At 38.4% G+C, this 23,097-nt stretch overlaps 1 protein-coding gene across 3 annotated transcripts in view; it reads left to right on the top strand.

Annotated features, from left to right (window-relative positions):
- Positions 1-23,097, top strand: part of phactr3b (phosphatase and actin regulator 3b) — a 362,484-nt gene that overhangs the window by 265,697 nt on the left and 73,690 nt on the right. Inside the window, exons 9-10 of one of the 3 annotated variants that reach the window (XM_055184984.2) lie at positions 5,446-5,525; positions 5,603-6,294. The exons of the other annotated variants lie outside the window; for them this stretch is intronic. Coding sequence (XP_055040959.1) covers positions 5,446-5,524 — 79 coding nt within the window. The 3' untranslated portion in view covers position 5,525; positions 5,603-6,294. Of the gene's footprint in view, positions 1-5,445; positions 5,526-5,602; positions 6,295-23,097 lie in introns of those variants that run through there. 3 annotated transcript variants of the gene reach the window in all.

The raw sequence follows: 23,097 nt of genomic DNA, 5'->3' as shown, positions 1-23,097 counted from the left end.
AACTTTTTTCATGGCGATTTTTACAAATCTTTTTTCTTAGAACATACCGTATACATGAACACAAGATTAAAGGCAACATAAAACAAGTGATTATTTGTTATTAAAATACTTTTTAATGTCCAAAAATACTTAAATTTATGGGCCATATTGGAAATGTATCATACCCCTTCGTCTGAAGTGTGGTCCTGAAAAATCTTCGTTTGAAGGGCTATCTGGCCCTTACCCCTACCCCTTCCCCTTCAGCCAAAAGAGAATTGAGACACCCCTACCCCTTCACGTGAACGCGCGAAACAAAGGGGAAGGGGAAAGGGGAAGGGGTAAGGGGTAGAATTGGGATTGGGCCTATTTGTCTGTAATTTTTACAGACGGTAACCAATAGGCTTCAATTGCGGAGTAAACAGGAGTTTCCCCCATAGCGTCAGCTAATGACGCAATGCGAGTGAACCGTATTGAAAGGAAACTGACTTTTTTGTACAAAAGAGCTAACATGGCCAAATTTAATGTCATAAATATTTCTGATTCAAGTTTCCAAATCCCAAAACTTTTCATTTATTTTGACAATTCAATTCAATTGTGAATTCCAGATTTTTAATGTGTTATGTAATAGCTGCTTATGACATTATTTTGTTGTATACAGTTTTATTATACTCTATAGACCGTTTCAGCAGTAACAACATAAACAAGCGGCTGTCGCGGTCCGCCTGTAACTTCCGGTAAACTCCGCTAATAATAAATACTTTAAACGTAGTTTATTTATATATCAAGCAAAAGACAACACATAGATTACCTAGGAAACCAAAACATTTGTTATTTTCGACGAGGCATTTGTTCAAGAGATCAGTTTAGCAACTAGTCAGACCATTAAAAAAACGAAACCGTAAGTAAGGTTCGGATCCAGACGTGTATCACGTGCGTCCGATGAAACCGTCTATAGTCTTATGTGTTCTTGTATAACGCTGTTTTCTGCACATCAGTATTTTAATTGTGCCAGACTGCACCAGTTTCAGAGCAGTGGGTTGGACGAGAGACGGGGATTCCTCTCTGATTCTATATTTAGCCTGCTGCATTGTCAGTCGCTCTGAAAAACTGCAGCAGGAGTCCTGATCGATCCCTTACGTCACTGTTGCTACCTTCAGCAGGGAAGATTTTGCATTCAGGCCCCCCACAGCCCACCATACTGCCACTTATCAATCCTCACGTAGTGACCCACTGCTTCTCATCGACCCTGGCTCGCCGCAGTGATCTTACGCCTGTAACCTGTCCCACCGGCAGAGCCTTAAGCCCCTTCTGGGATGACCTTACTATCAATAGCCACTGTCAAACATTGATGCCTGGCCCTACCCAAATGACTGTAGCTGTAGCTAAATATAGACCAATGAATTGATGAATTATTCATGGCCATGCTCCCCCCTCGTCTCGCCTCCATGCCCGTCCTCTGCAAATGCTCAGCCTTTACGAGAGCAGAAGAGAGCGCCTGATGGAGAGACATGGATGGAGTACAAAGCGAGATGAAGACAGCTGGCTCTTTAGCATCCAATGCTGTTCATTTTTTGCCATTGGCCCATTGCTTAAATAACAAGCCACCTACATGTTCCTAAAAAAGCTAGATTAACATATAAAATGTATTAGGTGCCAGCTTTAGTTGCTGATAGCACACATACATCTGAAACCTACTGTACATGCATTACAAAAAAGCATTGATTGTGAATATTACACTTGAGTAATATCGTGTCATAAAACATTATAAAAACATATTTTAATATTAAGAATGTATTTTCTCATCATCACAAAACATGTTTAACAGTCCTAGTATCCTTTTTTTAAACAGCTTAATGGAGCACTTTATTGTGTTTGGTAAATTGACATTCTGCAGTCAAATATTTTAGAAAAAAGATTGATAAATAGTATATTTGAACACTTTTGTTACTGTTTGTTTTGTTACTGTTTTGGGTTGAGTAGCACGGAGCCGTTTGTAACATTTCACTGCATTGTATGTGTGTGACAAATAAATCTGAATCTGAATCTATGTTTTCAAAACAAATTAAATGTAATAACATTTTTATTAACTTATTGTATTACTTGCTTGGTCATTACAGTAGGAGTGTAATAAACAGGATAACTTACATTCAGCTGGACATTATCACTTACTTAATCCTACATTATATCTCTTTATTGAATTATATAAAAGTCAATATATTTAAAACAGTTAAACAAAACATACAGACTTAAATGAAAAATGCAGCTTTTAATAGTGTTATCATTTTATTATGCAGTATTTTGAGAATTTTATAGAAACCCTTGAATATGCAGAAACTAATTACTTATTTGACATCTACCACATAAAATGTGTAATCTACAATACAGGAGAAATAGCCTCTTGTAATAGCCTTTCCAGAAAACACCAATCTAAAAAAGACTCCAATGCGAAAACCCAGTCAGTTGCTATTTTTAGAAGCATCAATTTATAGCTGTATCTCTTCCTCACGACTCACGCTGCAGTTCAATGCATGGAGGGCTCATTACTGTCTTTAGTGAATTCAATAGCTGCTGGTGTTGCTAGGCAACACAGGCTAGTCAGTAATGGGTAGATGTCGTTTTTTTTTTAATAAAAGTAGCCCAACAATGAAGCCTCTCTCTTAGCTGTAATATTAACATCTTAGCTAAATATAATTTGTTAAATATTAATTTAAAAATATTAATTTCTCAAGAAACATTTCGACCATGTAAACTATAATGCAAGCCCCACGCAGCCAGTCTGTTGCATAGTGACCAGAGTGCTGTCTCTGAGCGATGTGCCTGACTTACCTTTTGTTTTTTTGTTTTTGTACTTGTTAACTTCTCCCTTGATAACATGTTCAGTTCAGTATAAACACAATTCAAAGATACTTTGTTTACAGTTCTGCACGCTCTTCAGCTCAAAGGAAAGAAATATGCAATAAATTAGATGTTTGTGTTTGTACTTCTGTTGTTCCTTTATGATAATAGATTTCGATTTCCTGATGTGAGTGGGTTTACATTAACATTACGTTTATGTACATTATGTTTATATTAAAAGCATATCCACCAGTGATGGAGTACTCGAGTCCTGGACTCGGACTCGAGTCCGACTCGAGTCACTATTCTTTGGACTCGAGTCCGACTCGAGAATCCATTCTCTGGACTTGTGACTCGACTTGGACTCGCAGATTGATGACTCGTACTTGGACTCGGACTCGAGGATATATACAATCGGACTTGAGCATTCATCACTTTGTTTTTGACTAAATATGTTATAAAAAATTATATAAGGTGTTACACTTTTCCTGTTTCGTGCCCAAGACCGGTCGCGATCTCCCTTCACAGACACTGCTACCTCTCACTCTCTTTGCTTGACAACACACTCACTGACGTCACTAACTTTTACGCTCGTGCAATGCATGATGCATGATTCGCGGGCTAAATGTTCACATTTGTAAAATGCAGAAAGACGTGCCCCGGATCGTGAAGTTCGCCTACGCGAAATTTTGTGTCTAATGCTGGAAAGAGCAGCGCTAAATGTTGTGTGTGTAGGAAAAGACTGAGACAACCTCAAACTTTAACAGACACCTGTCACGGATGCAACCAGAAAAGTAAGTAAAATGCTTTCCATTGCTGCTTTCCATTGACTACCGTTAGCTTTTTTTCAAAAAAATATTACTGACTAATGCATATATAACAAACAGAAGAAGCTAGGGTTAATGTATGTCTGGTTCAGATTACAGCATTTTTTTTTGTTTGTTGATAACTTAAAAAGAGTAACTAAACCCTAATCTCAATGTTTTTTTAGTTACTGATCTGTAAGAATGATGGTTTATTAGTGCTGTTCATTGATTTTGATGTACGTTTTTTGACATTTGGATATTAAATTGTTTCAATACTACAATATATGGTGTAAAAACGTCTGAGTGCTGACCTCTTCAGGTTGAACGGTGGCTACTGCAGTTGAATTTTCCTATTGGATGTTGGGTCCAAAAAATGACTCGAAAATAAATTGTTTTTTTAAAAGAAAATCATTTCAGGATGTTTTCTTAATGGACTTCAATGCCAACTCAGTTATTTGTTCTTGTTTCCTCAAAAAACAAAATGCAGCATGATTAAACATTAAATTTGTAAATTTTCTACACTAGTTCTCAATCACAAGTTTACAACAATGGAAGTACACACATGCTTTTTATGGCGTTGTAAAGTTGCAAAGTGTGTTGCAAAGTGTATATGTCAAATCAGTAAATAAACTCCCTTTGCAATCGTGACAGTGGTGTCATTTTTGTTTAATGTAGAACCTCTTTAATACATTTTATCAGTTTTTTGAAGGTCCTAGAGTGGAGACATGTAGGCACTCTCAGACTCGAATACAGGACTCGAGACTCGACTCGGACTCGAACACTGGGGACTTGAGACTCGACTCGGACTCGAACTCTGGTAATGGTGACTCGAATTGGACTCGACTCGGACTCTTCTTTGGTGACTTGGACTCGGACTCGAACACTGGGACTCAAGACTCGACTCGGACTCGACAGTTGGTGACTCGACTACAACACTGATATCCACAGTTCCTTTCATTCTGTTCTGCAGATATGGCTCTGTGTCTTCCATTTTACTACAAAAATCCTGGTCATGGATTAATTGATTAACTTTATTTTTATAATTTATAGCAACTTCTCACTAGTCAAGAAAGTTTTAAAGGGGACATCATGAAAATCTGACTTTTTTGTTTAAATGTTATAATTGGGTCCCCAGTGCTTGTATCAACCTAGAAAATGTGAAAAATATCAACCCAGTAACTTAATTTTGGTAAACCATTCCAAAAATAGTTCATTGAAATTTGGCTCCCTATGTGATGTCAGAAGGATAATACCGCCCCTTAAACTGCACTATCCAACCACAGCACTAACACTTCAGAGATCAGCTCATTTCTCACCATTGTCAATTCGACACCTGCAGACTCACGCATACACTGGTTTTATGCACACACTAATTTTGCGCACCTGCCGATGCTCTCACTCTAATTTCAAGTTCACCAGTGACGTACTAAAAATAGGTGGCGTTTACCGCTTTCGTCACAACTCTCCTGGGTGGTGAAAATGTTACATGTAGGTAGGTGAGGTATTCTAGAAAGGGCATCTGGTGCTACATTTAATTAGCCTTTCCTGTATTCAATAATAAAATCAAATTTCTGTAACCTCAAAGCCCATCGGATGAATCGGCTTGTGGTTTTGTTAGATGACATTACCCATTGAAGAGCAGAGTGATCAGTCACTACGGTGAATAGTCTGTACTCCAGGTAATATTGCCATTTTTTGAGTGCCCAGATAACTGCCAGACATTCCTTCTCAGTAACAGAAAAATTAATCTCAGCCTTGGTTAGGGTTCTGCTTGCATAAGCGATGACAACTTCTCTGCCTTGCTCTTTTCTTTGCGCTAAAACAGCACCAAGGCCAATGTCACTGGCATCCGTGTAAACCGTGAAGGGAAGCTGCATATCTGGATGACCAAGTATAGGTGGTGAGGTGAGACATGTTTTGAGCTTTTCAAAAGCTTCCTGGCATTGATCTGACCACTGAAATGTATTACCTTTCTTCTTCAGGGCATTCATGGGTTCGGTGATTTGTGAAAAATTCTGAACAAATTGGTGGTACCATCCGGCCAATCCAAGAAACCGTTGTACTTCTTTGAGGTTGGTGGGTACTGGGTAAGACCGGATGGCCTCTATTTTGCTCGGATCTGCCATGATTCCTTGGGTGCTGATCACATGGCCTAGGAATCCAATCTCTTGAAGGCAGAATTTACTCTTCTTAAGGTTAATGGTCAATCCTGCGTTTTGCAGTCTTTGAAAGACAGTCTGGATATCATGTAAGTGCTGTGAGAAATTTTCAGAAAAAATGATGATGTCGTCAATGTAGATGAAACACAGTGTTCCTCGCAATTCTCCTAGTATAGTTTCCATCAAGCGTTGGAAAGTGGCTGGGGCATTTTTTAGTCCAAAGGGCATTACATTAAACTGGAAAAGCCCAAAAGGAGTGATGAAAGCAGTCATTCTTTTACACTGTTGAGGTCTATAGTGGAAAAGATAGATGCTCCTGCAAGAGACTCCAGGATCTCTGCGATGTTTGGTGGCGGGTAAGCATCACTCTCAGTAATTGCATTCACCTTTCTGTAATCAATACAGAATCTCGTGCTTCCATCCTTTTTGGGAACCAAGACCACTGGAGAAGCCCAACTGGAGCTTGATGGCTCCACAATTCCTGCTTCTAACATTTCATCCAGCTGTTCCCTTACTAGAGTTTGCTTGACAGGAGACATACGGTAAGGCCTTTTCTTAATAGGTACTCATTGGTTAGTGTATATGCAGTGTTGTAGGACATCTGTTCATCCAAGTTGAAGTGTACACACTTGTGTGTTGGTCTCCAAGATGTTTTGTAATTGTTGTTTGTCTTCTAGTGTCAGATGAGCATTTTTCACAGCTTCATCAATCAAGGTCTTCTCGTGAATGGTGTCAGGAGATGAGAGTATAAGCTTTGGTTGTGGTGGTGGAACAACGCTTAATAAAGCCAAGCTTTTATGCTTCTTGGCATGATGAATCAGGTTTTTACCTTGGTTACCTGTAGGCACTGTAGCGTTTCCAGGTTGGAATAGGTAGTGTTCATCTGGTTTTGACTTAAAGGAATACTGTCCATCAATAACATTAAGCTGCATGCCACTGAAAAAAAAATGAAATTCAGTCCTAGAACTACTGAATAAGCAAGAGCTTTAGATGCCAGGACAGCAATGGGCAATGTGAATTAATGTTCTTAAAGGCAAATCTGTTGGTGTATCCATCCTATTGGAACTTCTTCTTCTCCATTTGCTAGATATAAGGGCCCCAAGGCCCAAGGCTGCAAGTTTTGAGAAGGGGTAAGTTTTTCCAACAACTTTTCATGAATCATTTTATAACTTGCCCCAGTGTCTACAATACATTTTCCTATCCAGCCACCAAGGGAGACTGGAACAACTAATTGTGATGGTACAATAGGAGGGGAAACAGTAGTTGGTAAATGTGTTGATTTCCTGTTTTTTGTCAATTTAGGTTTGACTGTCGCATTGATGGCAGTGTTAGATGTGTGATGTCCAGACTTAGGGTTTGAAGAAAATGTATTACTGCCAAGTGGGTGGTGTGGTTTACCAGGCTGGTTAGCAGTAGATGCATAATGCGTACAATTCCCTGGTGCATGGTTTCCCTTACACCTCCAACGTCGTGTAAAAGGCATTTTGTGGTCCGGCTGATTTTGTGGCTTTGGGGAAACATTTGGAATTGAATTCCTATTCATGGCAAAATCATACTGTATCTGCTGTTCATAGTCCTTTTCAATTTGTTGACCCAGTTTAACCAGGTCTTCAACAGTGTCAACTCGATAACGTAGTTGACTGGTAAGGTGTGGTTTTATGTTTTTGAGAATCAATTTGATTACTTCAGCTTCTGTCAGTGTCGCCTTCCAGCGTTTGCAGAGACCTCTGTAAGTGAAAGCGAAATCTCGTATTGATTCCTTTTCTCCCTGTATTCGGGTACGGACTCATTCTGCCAATTCGTCTTCGTAGTCTTCTGACACGAATGCTGAACGAAATGCGGTCTGAAAGTCCTCCCAGGTATTTATGGATGAGTGAGCGATCTCCCACCAGTCTCTTGCTGTACCAAACAGAACTGTTCGGAAAGTTGCCAAAATGTCTGTTTCAGTGAGTGGGTGCAATGCTAGGAAGTCTTGACATTTTGCCAAATACAGTAATGGATCAGGATCATCAGAAGTTTTCCCATAGGTAGGGAAAACTAGTTTCAAGTGATCACTTTTGCCAGCCGTTGGAGTGTGATGGGCAGTGAAAATGGGCATAGGTGTGGCAGACGTGGATACGTGTGTGGCAGCAGTGGGTATACTTGTGGCAGAAGGGAGTACATGTGTAGCTATAGATGCTTGTAGGTCTAATATAACTTTGTTGTGAGCTTTAAAATTGTTCATCATCTCACATTGAAGGTCACCTATTGTGTTGGATAATTCCTCAATCTTTAGGTTGCCTCTGGCTATTTCCGCAGTGTGTCGTTCCAGTTCCTTTTGTTGTAGTTGTCGTGTGGTCTTAAGCTCTTGCCGTAACACTTCTTGTGATTGTTCAACCATAAATTGAAATACATCATTCAGGGAAGTTTCAGTGGTCTGCAGTGATTCAGTCAACATAACTTTCATGGCCTTTAGTATTTGATCAGTCTCAGTTTCCTTTTGTTGCGCAGCTGCTGTTTAAGCGGTAAGAAGTTGCTCATAGTTGGACTGTGATTTTAAAGAAAGAATATCCATTTGTCCAGCTAGATTAGACTTCACTTGGTTTACCTCTATAAGAAGATTGTTTATGGTATCCTCCTGTTGGGTTTGCCACTGAAATAAACGATCCCAATTTCCTTGTACTTGCGTTGTAAGAGTATACACTTCTCTCCCTGGTGTAGGTAACAGACTAGGTAGGTACCCAGGTAAATCATGTTGTGTTTCCAGAGAGGATGCTAGTGATTCTACTGATGTGCACAACTGCATATTGTCAGGATTAATGTCCTGCTCTCCAGCTTGGTTTTGAACAGAAAGGCTGCCAACCGGTGACGTAGAAGCAAACCTGACATGATATCCTTGTGGAGCTCTGGGTTGCAGTGTGGGCGTAGAAAAAACAGCTGAGGTACTTGAAAATTATTGTCTTATACCTTGCAGACTGGATTGTCCTGTTAGTTGAGGAGTAGCAATATCCAAAGGAGGATCAATATCCACTAGTGTGGATGGGGACGGGGCAGTGGGGCCATGTGAATGTATTTATGTATAATGTGTGTGTGTGTATATATAGATCAATGGAAAAATAATAACTCAATATTATGAATATTCATAACATTTAACATTTCATGTATTTCATCCAAAATGTACAATAATTTCTTCCCTTCAAACACATAAAATTCAAGAGGAAAAAAAACAATCACTTCATTTAAATGGGAAAATCCAGTTTCATGATAGTTAGTAACACCACAAAAATCACATCTCAATTACCAAATTCCCACAAAATGACAAAATAAGAAACAGTGCCCTCCTGGGTCACTTACAGGTACAGTATTACACTCACAAACATCCACATTTTCCCTTTGTAAGCTGTTGAATAAAGTCTCTTGTTTTTTTGGAGAAAAAAAACTCAATAGTTAAATCACTCGCAAAATAAGAACAATTTTCATTTAAACAAAACGAACCTGGGTCTCCCAGGCGACAATGTTGTGACCTTACCACTGAGCTATGGCATCACATATTTAAGTGAGGTTTTCCTCTTATTTCAAAGTATACAACAGTTTTAGGTTGGACACCAGGCAGATAATTATCTACCAATGTGAAATATTTAAAAGCTAGCTCATGCCACCAGTTACACAGATATGTGAAAAGGAAAAAATAAACAGGTTCAATAGTAAATTTCAGAGGTTTTACTCTTAGCTTGCCAGTATCACATAATACATGTTTTCATAATTACATAATTTCGTTACAATTAAACAAACAAAAAACATATCATGGCATCACATGTTGTAACTCATGTTTCACATTTCATAATTTCGTATCATGGTATTAACTCAGGTTTTACATTGAATATTTTCGTATTGTTTTAAATCATAATTATACCATGCAAACGTTTTAGAAGTCCAACACGTAAAGAAATAACAACCCAAAATGCCACATCATAATCAAACACTTCACAGTAGCATCACATTATCATAAGAAAGGTAATATAGCCATTTGGCACACATATGCATATGAGAGCGTGTGCTAGTGTGTGTGTGTGTGTGTGTGTGTGTGTGTGTGTGTGTGTGTGTGTGTGACTGTTATTGTGTGTGCGTTTATGTATTCGGGTAGAGAGGCCTTTTAGATTCTGGGAAGGCAAGTACTCACAAACTGGTCACAAACTGAGCTTTACAGGGCTGCACCAGGATAGGGAAAGCAACTGTTGTCTCCATTTATAAATTGTCTGCCAGTGCGATCACTACTTGGGATATTAGCATTTCTCGACCCCACACAACTCCATACACCACTTGGAAGATCCACGTCGGAAACAATAACGGTTCTCTCTCTATATCGTGTCCGTTTCTGAAAACACTCTTTCAGGGTATCTTTTTCTCTCAACCCTTCAGGGAAGATAAGTTAAATTGTTCACACTTTTGTCATGTCCGTAGCAGTCCTAAAGCTGTGACTCTCGCTACCATGTCCTTTTTGCCACCATTGTCAATTCGACACCTGCAGACTCACGCATACACTGGTTTTAAGCGCACACTAATTTTGCGCACCTGCCGATGCTCTCACTCTAATTTCAAGTTCACCAGTGATGTACTAAAAATAGGTGGCGTTTACCGCTTTCGTCACATCTACCAGCTCTGGTAGAAACTGGTCCCATTTCTTATGGTTTCCATCAAGGTAAGAAGCGATCATGCATTTGAGGGTGCGATTTATTCTTTCGGTCATGTTTGCTTTTGGGTGGTAGGCAGTTGTCAGTTTGTGTGTGATGTTCCATTGTGCACATAGTTCTTTGAAAAGTGAAGAAACAAATTGGGTTCCTCGATCCGACAGAAGACAGTTTGGTACACCCCAACGGGTAAAAACCTCTTCTCGTAGGATCGAAGCAATGGTTTCTGGATTTGCTTTACGCATGGGGAACAATTCAACCCAACGTGTGAAATAGTCTACACAGACTAGTAGATATTCATGGCGGTGTGGACTGCTACTGGGTAAAGGGCCCATGATATCCACTCCCAACATTTGGTAGTCGTTATGGGTTGTAACTTTCCAGCAGGCTTTCGATTTTCATACTTGTGTTTTTGACACTTGGTGCAGCACTTGACATAGTTGTTGACATCGGTCCACATCTTTGGCCAATAGACTACATTTTGAAGACGTTTGTATGTCTTGAAGATACCTCCATGACCGCTCAAAGGGTGTGAATGGTAGTGTTGTAAAATGGTTGGAATGAAGACTTCGGGTAACTATATTCGGTACAAAACTTGACCCTTTGACAGTTGAGTCTTAACACACAACTTGTCTTCCATGATCTCATATTGTTCTGGAGTGTCTTGTGTGTTTTCTGCCATGCTTTTGGGTCCTTGTGCTGTTGTTCCCATAGGTCAATTTCATCCTGGGCCACATCAGCATTACAGTTGCTCTCAAAGGGCCGGTTGTATTTGAAGGACTGTATGAATGTATCAACTCTTTTATTACTGTACATTGCATAATTTTCTCTGCATTTGCTTACTATTGGTTTTGTTAATAACTCAATTAATACCTAGCTTTGAATGTAGAAGCCCAGGCAAATAATGACAAAGTGTATAGAGTACAACTATTCTACAGATTATTTTTAAAATATTTGTGGTGACAAAAACACATGTAGTATGTGAGTACACTCAAAATGTTCTGTTATCCTTCATAGTCCAGGTAAGAAAATGAGAGGCATTTTAAGATACTAATAAAGAGTTTAACAATCTCCACCATAATATGCATTTATTAGACACAGATACTCTAGCTTGTCATTTCTTGCCCTCTTTGCAAAAAAGCTGTGTTTTTTTTTACCTGGCTTTAAGTGTCTAAGTGACTGACGTCTCATGAGTTCAGTGTTGTAGGCTACAGATCAATAGTTTCAATTGTTTATTAAAAGTATTCGGTTCAGATGAGTCATTAGTTCGCGTATTTAGCTGGAATAGACACGTTGTAAACTAATCCCAGCTGGACATCGCAAAACATTTCTGTAAACGAGACGGAAAACATTTTCTCGCTGGATGCACGTGAGCGTGCGCGAGAGAGGGAGAGAAAGCACGAGCAGATACTGTCCGTTTGCATATGCGGAGGTCGCATATGCAGCGTCATCAATCCGGGTTTATTTAAGTTAAATGACCATTACATTCGCAAGTCATACGCATATTACAACTATTTACTATAAACGAAGAATAATATTCAACTTTATAATTCTTAATATTCTGAAGCAAGACAATCTTGATGACGTATGCAGCCTGGAAATGCGAGCTCCGGAGGCTGCAGTCTTCGCATTAAGACACGGCCACTCTAGTAGTGCGCATGTGCCGGCCGCTCGTTCTCTCTCCTGCAATCATCAACATTATCACTGTAATTACATTACAAAAAGACTTAGGCGGGACAAAAATTAGTTTTGGTGGCTGCTAAAAAAAATCTATGTAGGAAATAACCTGCAAAAAAGAAAACTTATAATAACAATAAAATAATTTGTAGACTCTGGCGGGCCACATAATTAACATAATATGTAAACTCTTGCGGGCCAGATGAAATGAGTTGGCGGGCCGGATTTGGCCCGCGGGCCTTGAGTTTGACACCCCTGCCATAGGTCTACAACGGTGATTGGAAAATCGATTTCACTCTGTAACGGTTGCCGCCCTTTGTTTAAATAATGTGCCTCAAATTACCACCGGAGGTGAGTGTTGAACCCCAGTTTCCCAGGCGACAACGTTGTGACCTTACCACTGAGCTATGGCGTCACGTATTTAAATGAGGTTTTCCTCTTATTTCAACCTTCATAATACATTTTCAAGACCCTTGTGATAGTGCATCGACTTTAAATAGGTTGAATGACATGTCTACCATAGCCTCACAGGGTCTGTATCGCTTTTACTCGTACTTTAAAACTTAGGGTTTCTGGTAGTAACCAGAGCACAAAATTCAACTGCTTTACGGCATACGTCACTTCCTCCACAAATTTTTTTAACATGAATTTTGCTGGAGGCTACTTAAGGAGTGTAGAGAGCAACTTCTGTTATGTGACTCTGTGGCACTGTGTTAGTGTCATGCACCTATGACACGGGCAACCTGGGTTCGATTCCCCTTTAAGGCTATTTTTTATATAAACTCACGATCTTGATTCATACATAAATGCGATCGTCTTTATAAATGAAGGCGATTATCTTGCATATAGTTCCCTGTATTCAGATGCTGCATTCACGTGTTCATGTTTTTACCTTTCTTTTACTGTCTGTATTTACATTACAATCCAGGATGCTATAGCAGTCAAACTTGCTCAAACTCACAGAGTGTAAAACCAAACCCTATTCATTCACCAATCAGATCCGAGCATTTCTCTCTTCTCTCTTCCTCATTTGCTGCGTTCCGCTGTCACTCACGTGACGTATTACAAAGTGGCAGACCTAAACACATCGGTTTATCGGCGACAATTTTCACACAAAAGAGAGGAAATACGAGCGCCACTTCGGAAAATCCTGGTGGCGAGTGTGGAACGTTTTTGCGTACAATATTAAAAAGGAATCGCAAATGGTATTTGCAATTGCGTTTCCTACTTGTGGTTGTAAAAGCTGTGACTTAATTCAAACGCAAATGCAAACTGTTTGCATTTCCGTTTACGCAAACGTTAGCCTGGGTGCCAGCCGATCTTAGCCCCGCCCACCACAATTTGAAAAACGGGGGAAGATCGGTCTGGGGACTCACCGTTGAGGAGCTACTATGCAAATACCAAAACCGCCCGACGAATCAAATTGTGAGGGCGGGCTTTATATGATGATGGACAGATGATCAACAGTAACGTATCAACCACGTCACCAAAGAGCGCGTGTGTTCAATCTGTTTACAATGAAATGGCTGCCGCTGGTGAATTCAGATGTGTGGATTCTGACATTGAGTCTGTTCTAAAAGATATCAACAGAGCATTGATTTAAAAAGAGGAACATAGAAACGCGATCAAGGCATTTGTTTATGTTTTCGCCGTCCTTGCTATGGAGGACAAAGTTAAAGAAGCAACTGAAATGGGTATCACGGCGATGTAACTCGGCGTGCACGACGAGATGGATATAATTAGTGGTCGTTGCCAGCTTCTTTTCGGAACCCTGGAATCTTGGCTGCTGAATAAGTGGAGGGACATGCTAGTCTCCGATATTTTTCAAGCAAACGTAATGGGTATCGTCGTGGATGAAGTTCACCTAATGTACAAATGGTAAGAAATAGTCTGACTGTATGACTTAGTAAATACTTAATGTTGTGATATAAATGAAATGTTGTAAACATAGTAGGTGTTGATGTACGTTCGCTAACTCAGACTTAGTATAATTACAATGATGTTAGTATCATTGTAGCGAAATTACTAGCAGTTTGGTCAGGCTGCTAAAGACGCCATTTCAACATCACACACTCCGTTGCTCTGATTGGTCGTATGTCTATCCAATTGAGTGCAGAGGCATTTTTCGGTTGAGACACGCCTCATAATTTTAGCTCAATGGAGCGGTATCAGACTCAAATTCTGACTACAATTGAGTATGACAACGTCAGGCTACGCAAACGTACAATATATGCCAAATTTCAAATGTAAAATCAAAGTCCAATTGCAGTTGAATTTCCTATGTCTTTCGAGTTATTACCCTGCCATATTTCAATCTCAACTGCAATTCATCATTTGCTATTTCACTTCCTCTAGCGTCGCGTACGGATCTTGCCAAAACTCAAATGAAATCGCAATCCTCTTTGCATTTACGTTTCCAATGCCTGACCTTAAAGGCAGGGTAGGCAGGAATTATCTAAAAAACTTTTTTACAAATTTGTTTAATCTGTCTTTATATACAAATACATAATTAAAATGTAAGTACTCTGAAAAAGAGAGTATGAAACAAATGATTAGCTTGTGCGAATATCACTCTCTCGCGCGACCATGGCACCACCCTTTGCTATGGGATCTGCGCACACTTGATTGATTTGAACGTGCACGAGACACTCTAGGAAGAGCAAAAGTATGGCAGAGAATTGCATTCAGAACTCACAGAAAGTGCATATCCAGTCAGCGAAGGCAAACAAGGCAAAAAAAAGGAATAAACGAAGCAATCATATATCACGTGGCTTTTCCTCGAGTCGATGATGCGGTAGCGGTATTGTCTCCGGAGTGTAGTCCTCATCAGAGTCAACAATGCTTTCATCACGAAAACTCTTCCATGCAAAACACTGGCTTAATAGTGAGTACTAGAAGGCATCCTATCTGTTTATATTCCTACTGATAAAGTTAGGTGTATTATTACATGTGATTGTGACATGATGTTGTTACATGCACCGCGCTCCTTCCTCTCCGGTTGTCTGAGGTAAATCCTTCTCCCAGCAAAGCTGTCGGTGTCGCGCGTTCATGTGTTTTGGGGGCGTGGCTTTAGAAGAAACCCAGAAGGGAGGGGGTTAAGTGAATAGAAAAATGAGCTGTGTTTAAAACAGTGGTGAGAGCTCTACAGACACTCGATTTTTATACTCTCTTTTTCAGAGTACTTAAATTTTACTTGTGTGTTGATATATAAAGACAGTTTAAACATGTTTGTGGGGAAGTTTTTTTGGATAATTCCTGCCTATCCTGCCTTTAAATTATGTTATATTATAGGGCGTGTTTGGAAGCGACGTCACTCAAAGTCGACCACGCTTCACTGCACTTAAACGACCACAAGGGGGAGGACAAGAAAAGCTAAAATGATAATGCAGAAAAATTTGTATATATTAAATTATATAATACCTCTGTTATATTTCAGCAATTATTAACCAAATAATCTTAAGCACTGTTTACTAACTTGCATAAACTTGCATTAACTTGCTAGTAAAGAAAGATGCCATTTTAAAGCATTTTAATGAAAAAACAACAGATCTCATTCTGTGTTAATCAGATGTGATATCAGCTAGTGAAGTATCAAGTAAACGTGGGTACATTACTTTAATTCATGCTAATAACATTTTATTTTAATAGTGATTGGTTATGGAAGCACAGGGATAACTGACTTCTAATGCGTTTTAACTGAGAACAAAAAAACACCCGTTTCTTGCGTTCTGTGTCAATAAATAGCATCTTTCTTCGGGTTCTAGAGCATCAGTCCACATAGATTTCTCTCACTCTCTCCAGAAAGATCGGATTTGCAGCTTTTATCCTGTTTCCCCAGGACGATTAATGACGAGAATGCTGCCCCTGACCCTTACAAAAATTAACCATTTACTAATTAACCATATTACAACATTTACTACAGTTTAAAAAATGGTTTTGACAGCCATGGTTTTCAAAAATCATAGTGAAACCATGCTAGTGTAGTAAAACCATGGTTTTGCTGATAGTAATCAATACACCCAAAAACCATGGTTACTACACTTTTAGCACAATAAAACCATGGTTAAATTTCGTAATTTTCGCTGTCACTCGTTGCTGACTCCGTTGAGCAACCGACAACACTATGATTTGTTTTGTCAGACAGATTAACATTTTTATATTGTTTTACTAAAAATATCAAGGTTACAAAATCTTTTTTAAGCTTTTAAAGAAATGTAGGTTACATGTTATATTTTTGATACATAAAAGACTGCATTACTTTTATAATACATTTAGTCAATAAGTCAGCTAAATGTTCATATGTTATTTTTCTGATCGAAATGTCAAACTGAGTAGGCATAATACCTTTCTAATAAAACACAAGTGTTTAAAATAATACACTTATGATACTCTTCTAATAATACACTTTTAGCGTTTGACATGAGATAATGTCAAAACATTCTGCCATATTATTACTGACAAAATCAAGGTCAATAATCAATTAATGAAGGTGCGTTCCTTTAATTCATAAAACTCACACTTTTGAAACGGTGCTTATCTGGTTAATAATTGCTGAAATATAACTGAGGAAATATATAATTTAATGTATAAAATATTTTTTCTGTGTTATCATTTTAGCTTTTCTTGTGCTCCCCCTTGTGGCCATTTAAGCGCAGTGAAGCGTGGTCGACTGTGAGTGACGCCGCTTCCAAACATGCCCTATAATATAACCTCACCCCCAACACTGTGATTGACAAGTTTAAGTACAGGCATTGGAAACCCAAATGCAAAGAGGATTGCGATTTCATTTGAGTTTTGGCAAGATCCGTACGCAACGCTAGAAGAAGTGAAATAGCAAATGATGAATTGCAATTCAGATTGAAATATGGCAGGGGCATAACTCGAAAGACATAGGAAATTCAATTGCAAATGGCCTTTGATTTTACATTTGAAATTTGGCATATATTGTACATTTGCATACAAACAGTTTGAATTTGCATTTGAATTAAGTCACAGTTTTTACAACCATAAGTACGAAATGCAATTGCAAATACCATTTGCAATTCGTTTTAAATATTGTCTGCAAAAACGTTCCATAGGCGAGGGAGAGAGAGACGATGCAACAATATGTGTATCGAAAAAGCCAAGGAAATACTTCTGGTCGTTTCTCAATTGGAAGGCTGCAGCCTCCGGAGGTCAAATATGCAGGCTGCATACGTCATCAAGCCTGGTTTATTAACACTCTGGGGTCGGCTGCGGCGCGGGTGCGCAAACTCTTTATTTTTCAGTCACTCCGCAAAGAGACTTAGATAACTCTGCTGATTTTGGACATGCAGATATGATTTATACATCATTTAAAACGTTAATGTGTCTAGTTTTTTTCTGTCCACTCCCAATAAAAACAGAATGTTGTGCTTTTCGCAAAATTAAGAAAATAAACATGATGCGCGTTTTGTTCTCTCTCCCTCAGTGAAGTCATTTCAGAAACGCGTCAGAAAATTAACTGTAACTTCTCGAAAACATGACAAAGAAACAAAAGATAAATGTCTACATAATGCTTGGAATGTCAGCATTTAAATGATGTAAGTGAGATCGAAAACATATATTGTCATTCGGTGTAAACTGTATGAGAAGTAGGAGAAGGGACCGTCTCTCTAATGTTACCTGATTATCTGTAATGAGAAGAGATCGCCACACCCCCGCGCCATTGAAGTGAACGAGCAGAAACAGCCATATGCTTAACTCGTGCCTCCTGCAGTCAATGGATACGCAATCCACAACCCAGTCTCTCCATTCCTTGTTGTTTCATCCGATTGCACCAAAACATGACATCTAAATCCTTATTTACTTGCGTATGTGTGTCAGTATCTCCAGACGCGAGTGTTTCTTTGTTCTTCCGTCAAACATTTCACACAAGGGGGGAAACGCAGATACATAAACACACGAGTCAGGAAACTCGACGCGCTTTTTGGTATTCTTATAAAATACGCGATTGCAAACAGTACAATCCTTATTTACTTGCGTATGTGTGTCAGTATCTCCAGACGCGAGTGTTTTCTTTGTCTTCTGTCAAACAGTTCACGCGATGGGAAACGCACATACACAAACACACGAGTCAGGAAATCGATGCGGTTTTGGGATTCTTATAAAATACGCGACTGCAAACAGTACAATCCTTATTTAGTTGCGTCTAAGCGTATATCTCCGCACAGCACGTTTATTAAACACAGGATCACTCGCATGTGCACACATTTACTGTTTTCATGATCAACACATGAGGTAATGGCAGCGGCTGTAAACAAACATTGATAAGTTTATCACACTTGTCCCTTGTTGTGTTTCTACTATAATGATTACAAAAACACAAATAAGAGTCCAAACAACGATAGGCAGTTGTTCTTTTGAGCTTTTTACTGCACAAGTAAACCTCTCGCTGGCCAACCAAACACAAACCCTGTGTTCACTTTACGATGGCCAAACAGTACCTTTACCATGATTAGGCTACTATGGTTTTTAAAAGGTAACTTGTGAATACTTGTGAAATTAATATAATATATATATATATATATATATATATATATATATATATATATATATATATATATATATATATATATATATATAATGTGTTTGTATTTACATTATATTGAAAAGTAAACCTTATCATGGTTTTACTACAGAGAAAGTTACATTCCTGTTGAACATCCCCACAAGGCTCATTATGTGGCTCAATATGCAACCCTTTTGTCTCTCAGCTGTCAATCACTGATTATTCAGGAGCTTTCCCGCCTCCACGTATACAGCCTTTCCCAAGCAAAAGTGTCTTAGAAATTGTAAATCAATATCTTGCTTTATGTGAATGAGTAGGCTGAATGATTTTCACATCATTTTGATGAAAAAATTCTAGACTACTAGGTCCTGTTTTGAAAAGTCTTGGGAAAACATGTTTAGATGAGTTTTGTGGACTTATATCAGTGACTTAAAATTGTTGCTTTTTCAAAAACCACGCATAAACATTTTTCTCTCAAAAATACAGACATGTACATACATGTTGATTATATGATATTGTAGCCCAGTTTGTGATGAACGCAGTGTTATGAGACTTTTGCCATTAATATGTTTCTAAGCAACTGAAAAAAGCACAAATGTCAGTGCATGTCAAAACTTCCCCAGGGCCCTAAAAACCTCTTAGACCCCAGAGGGTTAAGGTAAACTGAGCATTACATTCGCAAGTCAAGCATACTGCAAAAATGTATGTTTCATGTTTCATTTCAAATTTCATGTTTGTAAATTATCTTTGCCAAGCAATCCCAGTATGACATTAACTTGCCCACAAAAGCAATAAATCTGAGAAATGTTAATATAAATCTTAGATGTTTACATCGGCCTTCATGGAAGAGAACGATCTGCGATTGTTGTTTCCAGAAAAATATTCTCACTGCGCTGTACAACTGTTAACTCATTCACTGCCATTGACGAGTTATCTCGTCATTTATGAGTTCATATTTAACTAATAAATATGCCTTTTTGGACGAATTTCAAAGTGAAAGTGTTATACCGCTGAAATCGAATTTATCAAAAACGGAAGTTAAAAAGAGTTAATGATTTTTTTTAACTGCCTTTATGTTTGATAGTCATTCTGAGTCTGATCTCTAACATAAATTCCTTTACAAAAACGCAATTTTTTAAGCTTTTTGCTCAAAATGTTGTATTTTTGAAGAGAAATATCCATATTTCAGTGGTTAAATTAAGTAGAAAAAGTAAATATATAATGAAACGTTTTTTCCCCATTTTGTTTGTTTGTTTGTTTGTTTATTGTTTGTTTGAAAGCAGAGGGTGTGTTCTTTAATTTGATATAATTTGTATGTTTATATATTTATAGAAAAAGATTTTTCCTGCAAGGAATTTTGTGAAAATTTTGTTAAAATCACAAAAATGCAGGTGGGCAACTTTTCTCAAAAAGGCTGGCGGTGAATGAGTTAAAACGTGTTAAAACTCCATAGTATGTGTCAGTGCACATAGTTTCAGTTTCAATTTCACTCGCTCCGTATCCGACAAAACAATTCACTCGCTCTGTGTCCGTCGGACAAAACAATCCACATACTCCGTTTTCTGATTAAATATCTTCCTTTAATCCTGTGTATCATTTAAATCCATCAGAAAACATATACAAACAATACATGACCAAAGAGCGCACTACCGCCGCAAGCTTCACAAGCTGTGCCCCAATTCCATGGCCGCGCCCTGCTAAGCTTGCGACCTAAAAAAGTGAGCACTCGGTCTTTCAGGGTGGAAGCCTCAGAATTTCGCGAAGAGAACTGAAATGAGACGGTCTAATCTTCGGAGGACCCATAATTTGCGTCAGCTGCTGCACGCGCACACCGCGCCTGTCAGCAGGAGTAAGGACAGATCAAAGACGTTTCTGGCTTATTAAAATAAATATGGAATCAGAAAAATTATAATTTATTTTAGAAAATATGACATGTTGACACAATTGTCTCTAAATTTATAAAGAGACAATACACAATTTTTATATGTTCAATGTAAACATACAGAATATTTGTCTAAATGATCTAAATGATATACATAAATAAACTAAGCTTACATATTAAGATAATTTCTAACAAAAAAATTCAACGGCTGAATCTAAAGCAAAATAGGCTCCTACAGTATGTGATATATTAGAGTCTTACGTGTAAAATAACCCATCCATATCATTTTATTGTTTGACTGTTCAGTACGGTTCATATTTACATTTAAAAAGCAGACATAAAAGTTACTTAAAAGTTACTTTCCCTAGTAACTAATTACTTTTGATATACAGTAACTGGTAGAGTAACTCAATTACTTTTAAAAGAAGTAACTAGTAACTGTAACTACTTACTAATTTTCAGTAACTTGCCCAACACTGCAGTCAACTTTATAATTGCTAATATTCTTGTTGACGTATGCAGCTTAGAAATACGACATCCGGAGGCTGCAACCTTCAGATTGAGAAATGGCTTCTGCCACGAGTTCCTCATCAGAAAGTTGTAACATGACTGCGTTTCTCCCTAATGCCTCAAAATGTTGATCGTTTACCGTTTTAAAGGTTTAGTTTTAAGGTTGGCCAGTTCTTTTCCTTTGTGACAGTGCTGCGGCGCTTGTGGCCTCTAGGGGCGCTAGGCATGAAAATACATGTCTAGCGCCCCCTAGTGGCCAAAAAGTTCAGCGGTGTGCCTTTAACGTCTTAAGTTCTAGATTTTATCACAAGTTAAAATTGTTGAATAAAAATGTTGTGCACTTTGCAAAGATGCCATAATATGCTTATAGACAAATAAATAAAATAAAATAAAAGGGAAAATACAAAGTAAGAGAAAGAAATTACAACAAACATTCTTTTTAAGTACAGGATTTAGGATCACGTGACTGAAAATGATCAATTGGCCTGTATTTTGTCTGCTAAATTAAGCTTAACTTTACAACCAGGCGACAATCCATGTGAACGTCATAGCTAGATATCAGAAGGGGTGCACATGACGCTATCGCCGGATGTTACATCGTCTTTACAAATCTGAAATAGTCCAGATCCTAAAATTACATGCTGTCACTACAGAGCTGCCAGCCTGAAGCTCTATATTTACATTTGAATACACTTGATAATTAAGTCATCACTGGCACAATACCATACACAACAAATTAAACAGTAGGCAGCTTCAAACTATTGCCTTTATCCTATTTCACCAGAGTTACGTATTTCAGACCTGTAAAGGAAAATGAGATTTCTGCTAGGTCTTTTCTCCTTTATCAACCAAAAATATGAATTGTTTTATTTTTCCGCCCTTACAATATGATGTGTGTTAACAATCAGCATTCAGTTTTATTCCATACAACCACAGTTCAAAAGACCACATCAATGTCAAAGGCTTGTCAAAGTCTTCTGAAGTAAATTCAATTCAGTTCATTTCAATTTTGTTTATATAGCGCTTTTCACAATTGGCAATTGTTTCAAAGCAGCTTTACATTAATAGAAGCAGGGGACAACACAGAAAAATCAAAAGACAACATAAGTAGCAAAATACAGCGGCTATGAATTCAATTAATTTCAAATTTGTTTATATAGCGCTTTTCACAATTGGTAATTGTTTCAAAGCAGCTTTACGTTAATACAAGCAGGGGACAACACAGAAAATCAACAGACAACATAAGTAGTAAAATACAGCGGCTATGAATAAACGTTGCAAGCGAGTGTATTATTAATTCAACGTATTGAAGAGGGTGCTAAGTTAAGCAATGTCAGCTGACTCCCCGGGGTCGAAAAACCCCCTAGGAGAAAAACCTCCCGACTTTTTAAGCCTAGGAAGAAAAAAAGAACCCTTGGGAGATAAATATATCGACTGTATATATGTGTGTGTGTGTGTGTGTGTGTGTGTGTGTGTGTGTGTGTGTGTGTGTGTGTGTGTGTGTGTGTGTGTGTGTGTGTGTGTGTGTGTGTGTGATGTAAACGGATAAGGAGTTTAAATGGGTTCTGCCGGTGGTCGTTGCTCAGGCATCGGTTGGGCATCACGTTGAAGGACGGCCAGTAGATCAGTGAGGTGTTAACCTCCACGGCAGCCGGAACTGGGTCTGTTTGTCTCAATGTCCTCAGGATCGAGACAGGGAGAAGTAAAAAAAAAAAATCCTATTAGCGTAGGGGCCGTTCACATGTAATGCAATTGTCACACAGTGTTATGGTTTAATATATGCTCGGTTCTAGATAGGCTAGCTATTGCGGCAATAGTATATTACCCAGACGAGTTTTGTGAATGCTTTGTTCCGTACAGGCTAACTATTGCGAGATAAGTACTAGACAAATTATGTGAATGCTTTGTTAAAGAGAAAAGTCTTAAATTTAGATTTAAAGTGATCGACTGTGTCTGATTCTCGGACATCAGTTGGGAAATCATTGCAGAGCTTAGCTTTCTGTTAGGAACAGGCTAAAATTTAAATTGTTTTTCAATAATAATATTCCCGTCT

This window comes from Misgurnus anguillicaudatus, chromosome 14 (genome assembly GCF_027580225.2).
Source record: "Misgurnus anguillicaudatus chromosome 14, ASM2758022v2, whole genome shotgun sequence".
Lineage (NCBI taxonomy): Eukaryota > Metazoa > Chordata > Actinopteri > Cypriniformes > Cobitidae > Misgurnus > Misgurnus anguillicaudatus.
This window is presented reverse-complemented; position numbering and strand designations above follow the sequence as displayed.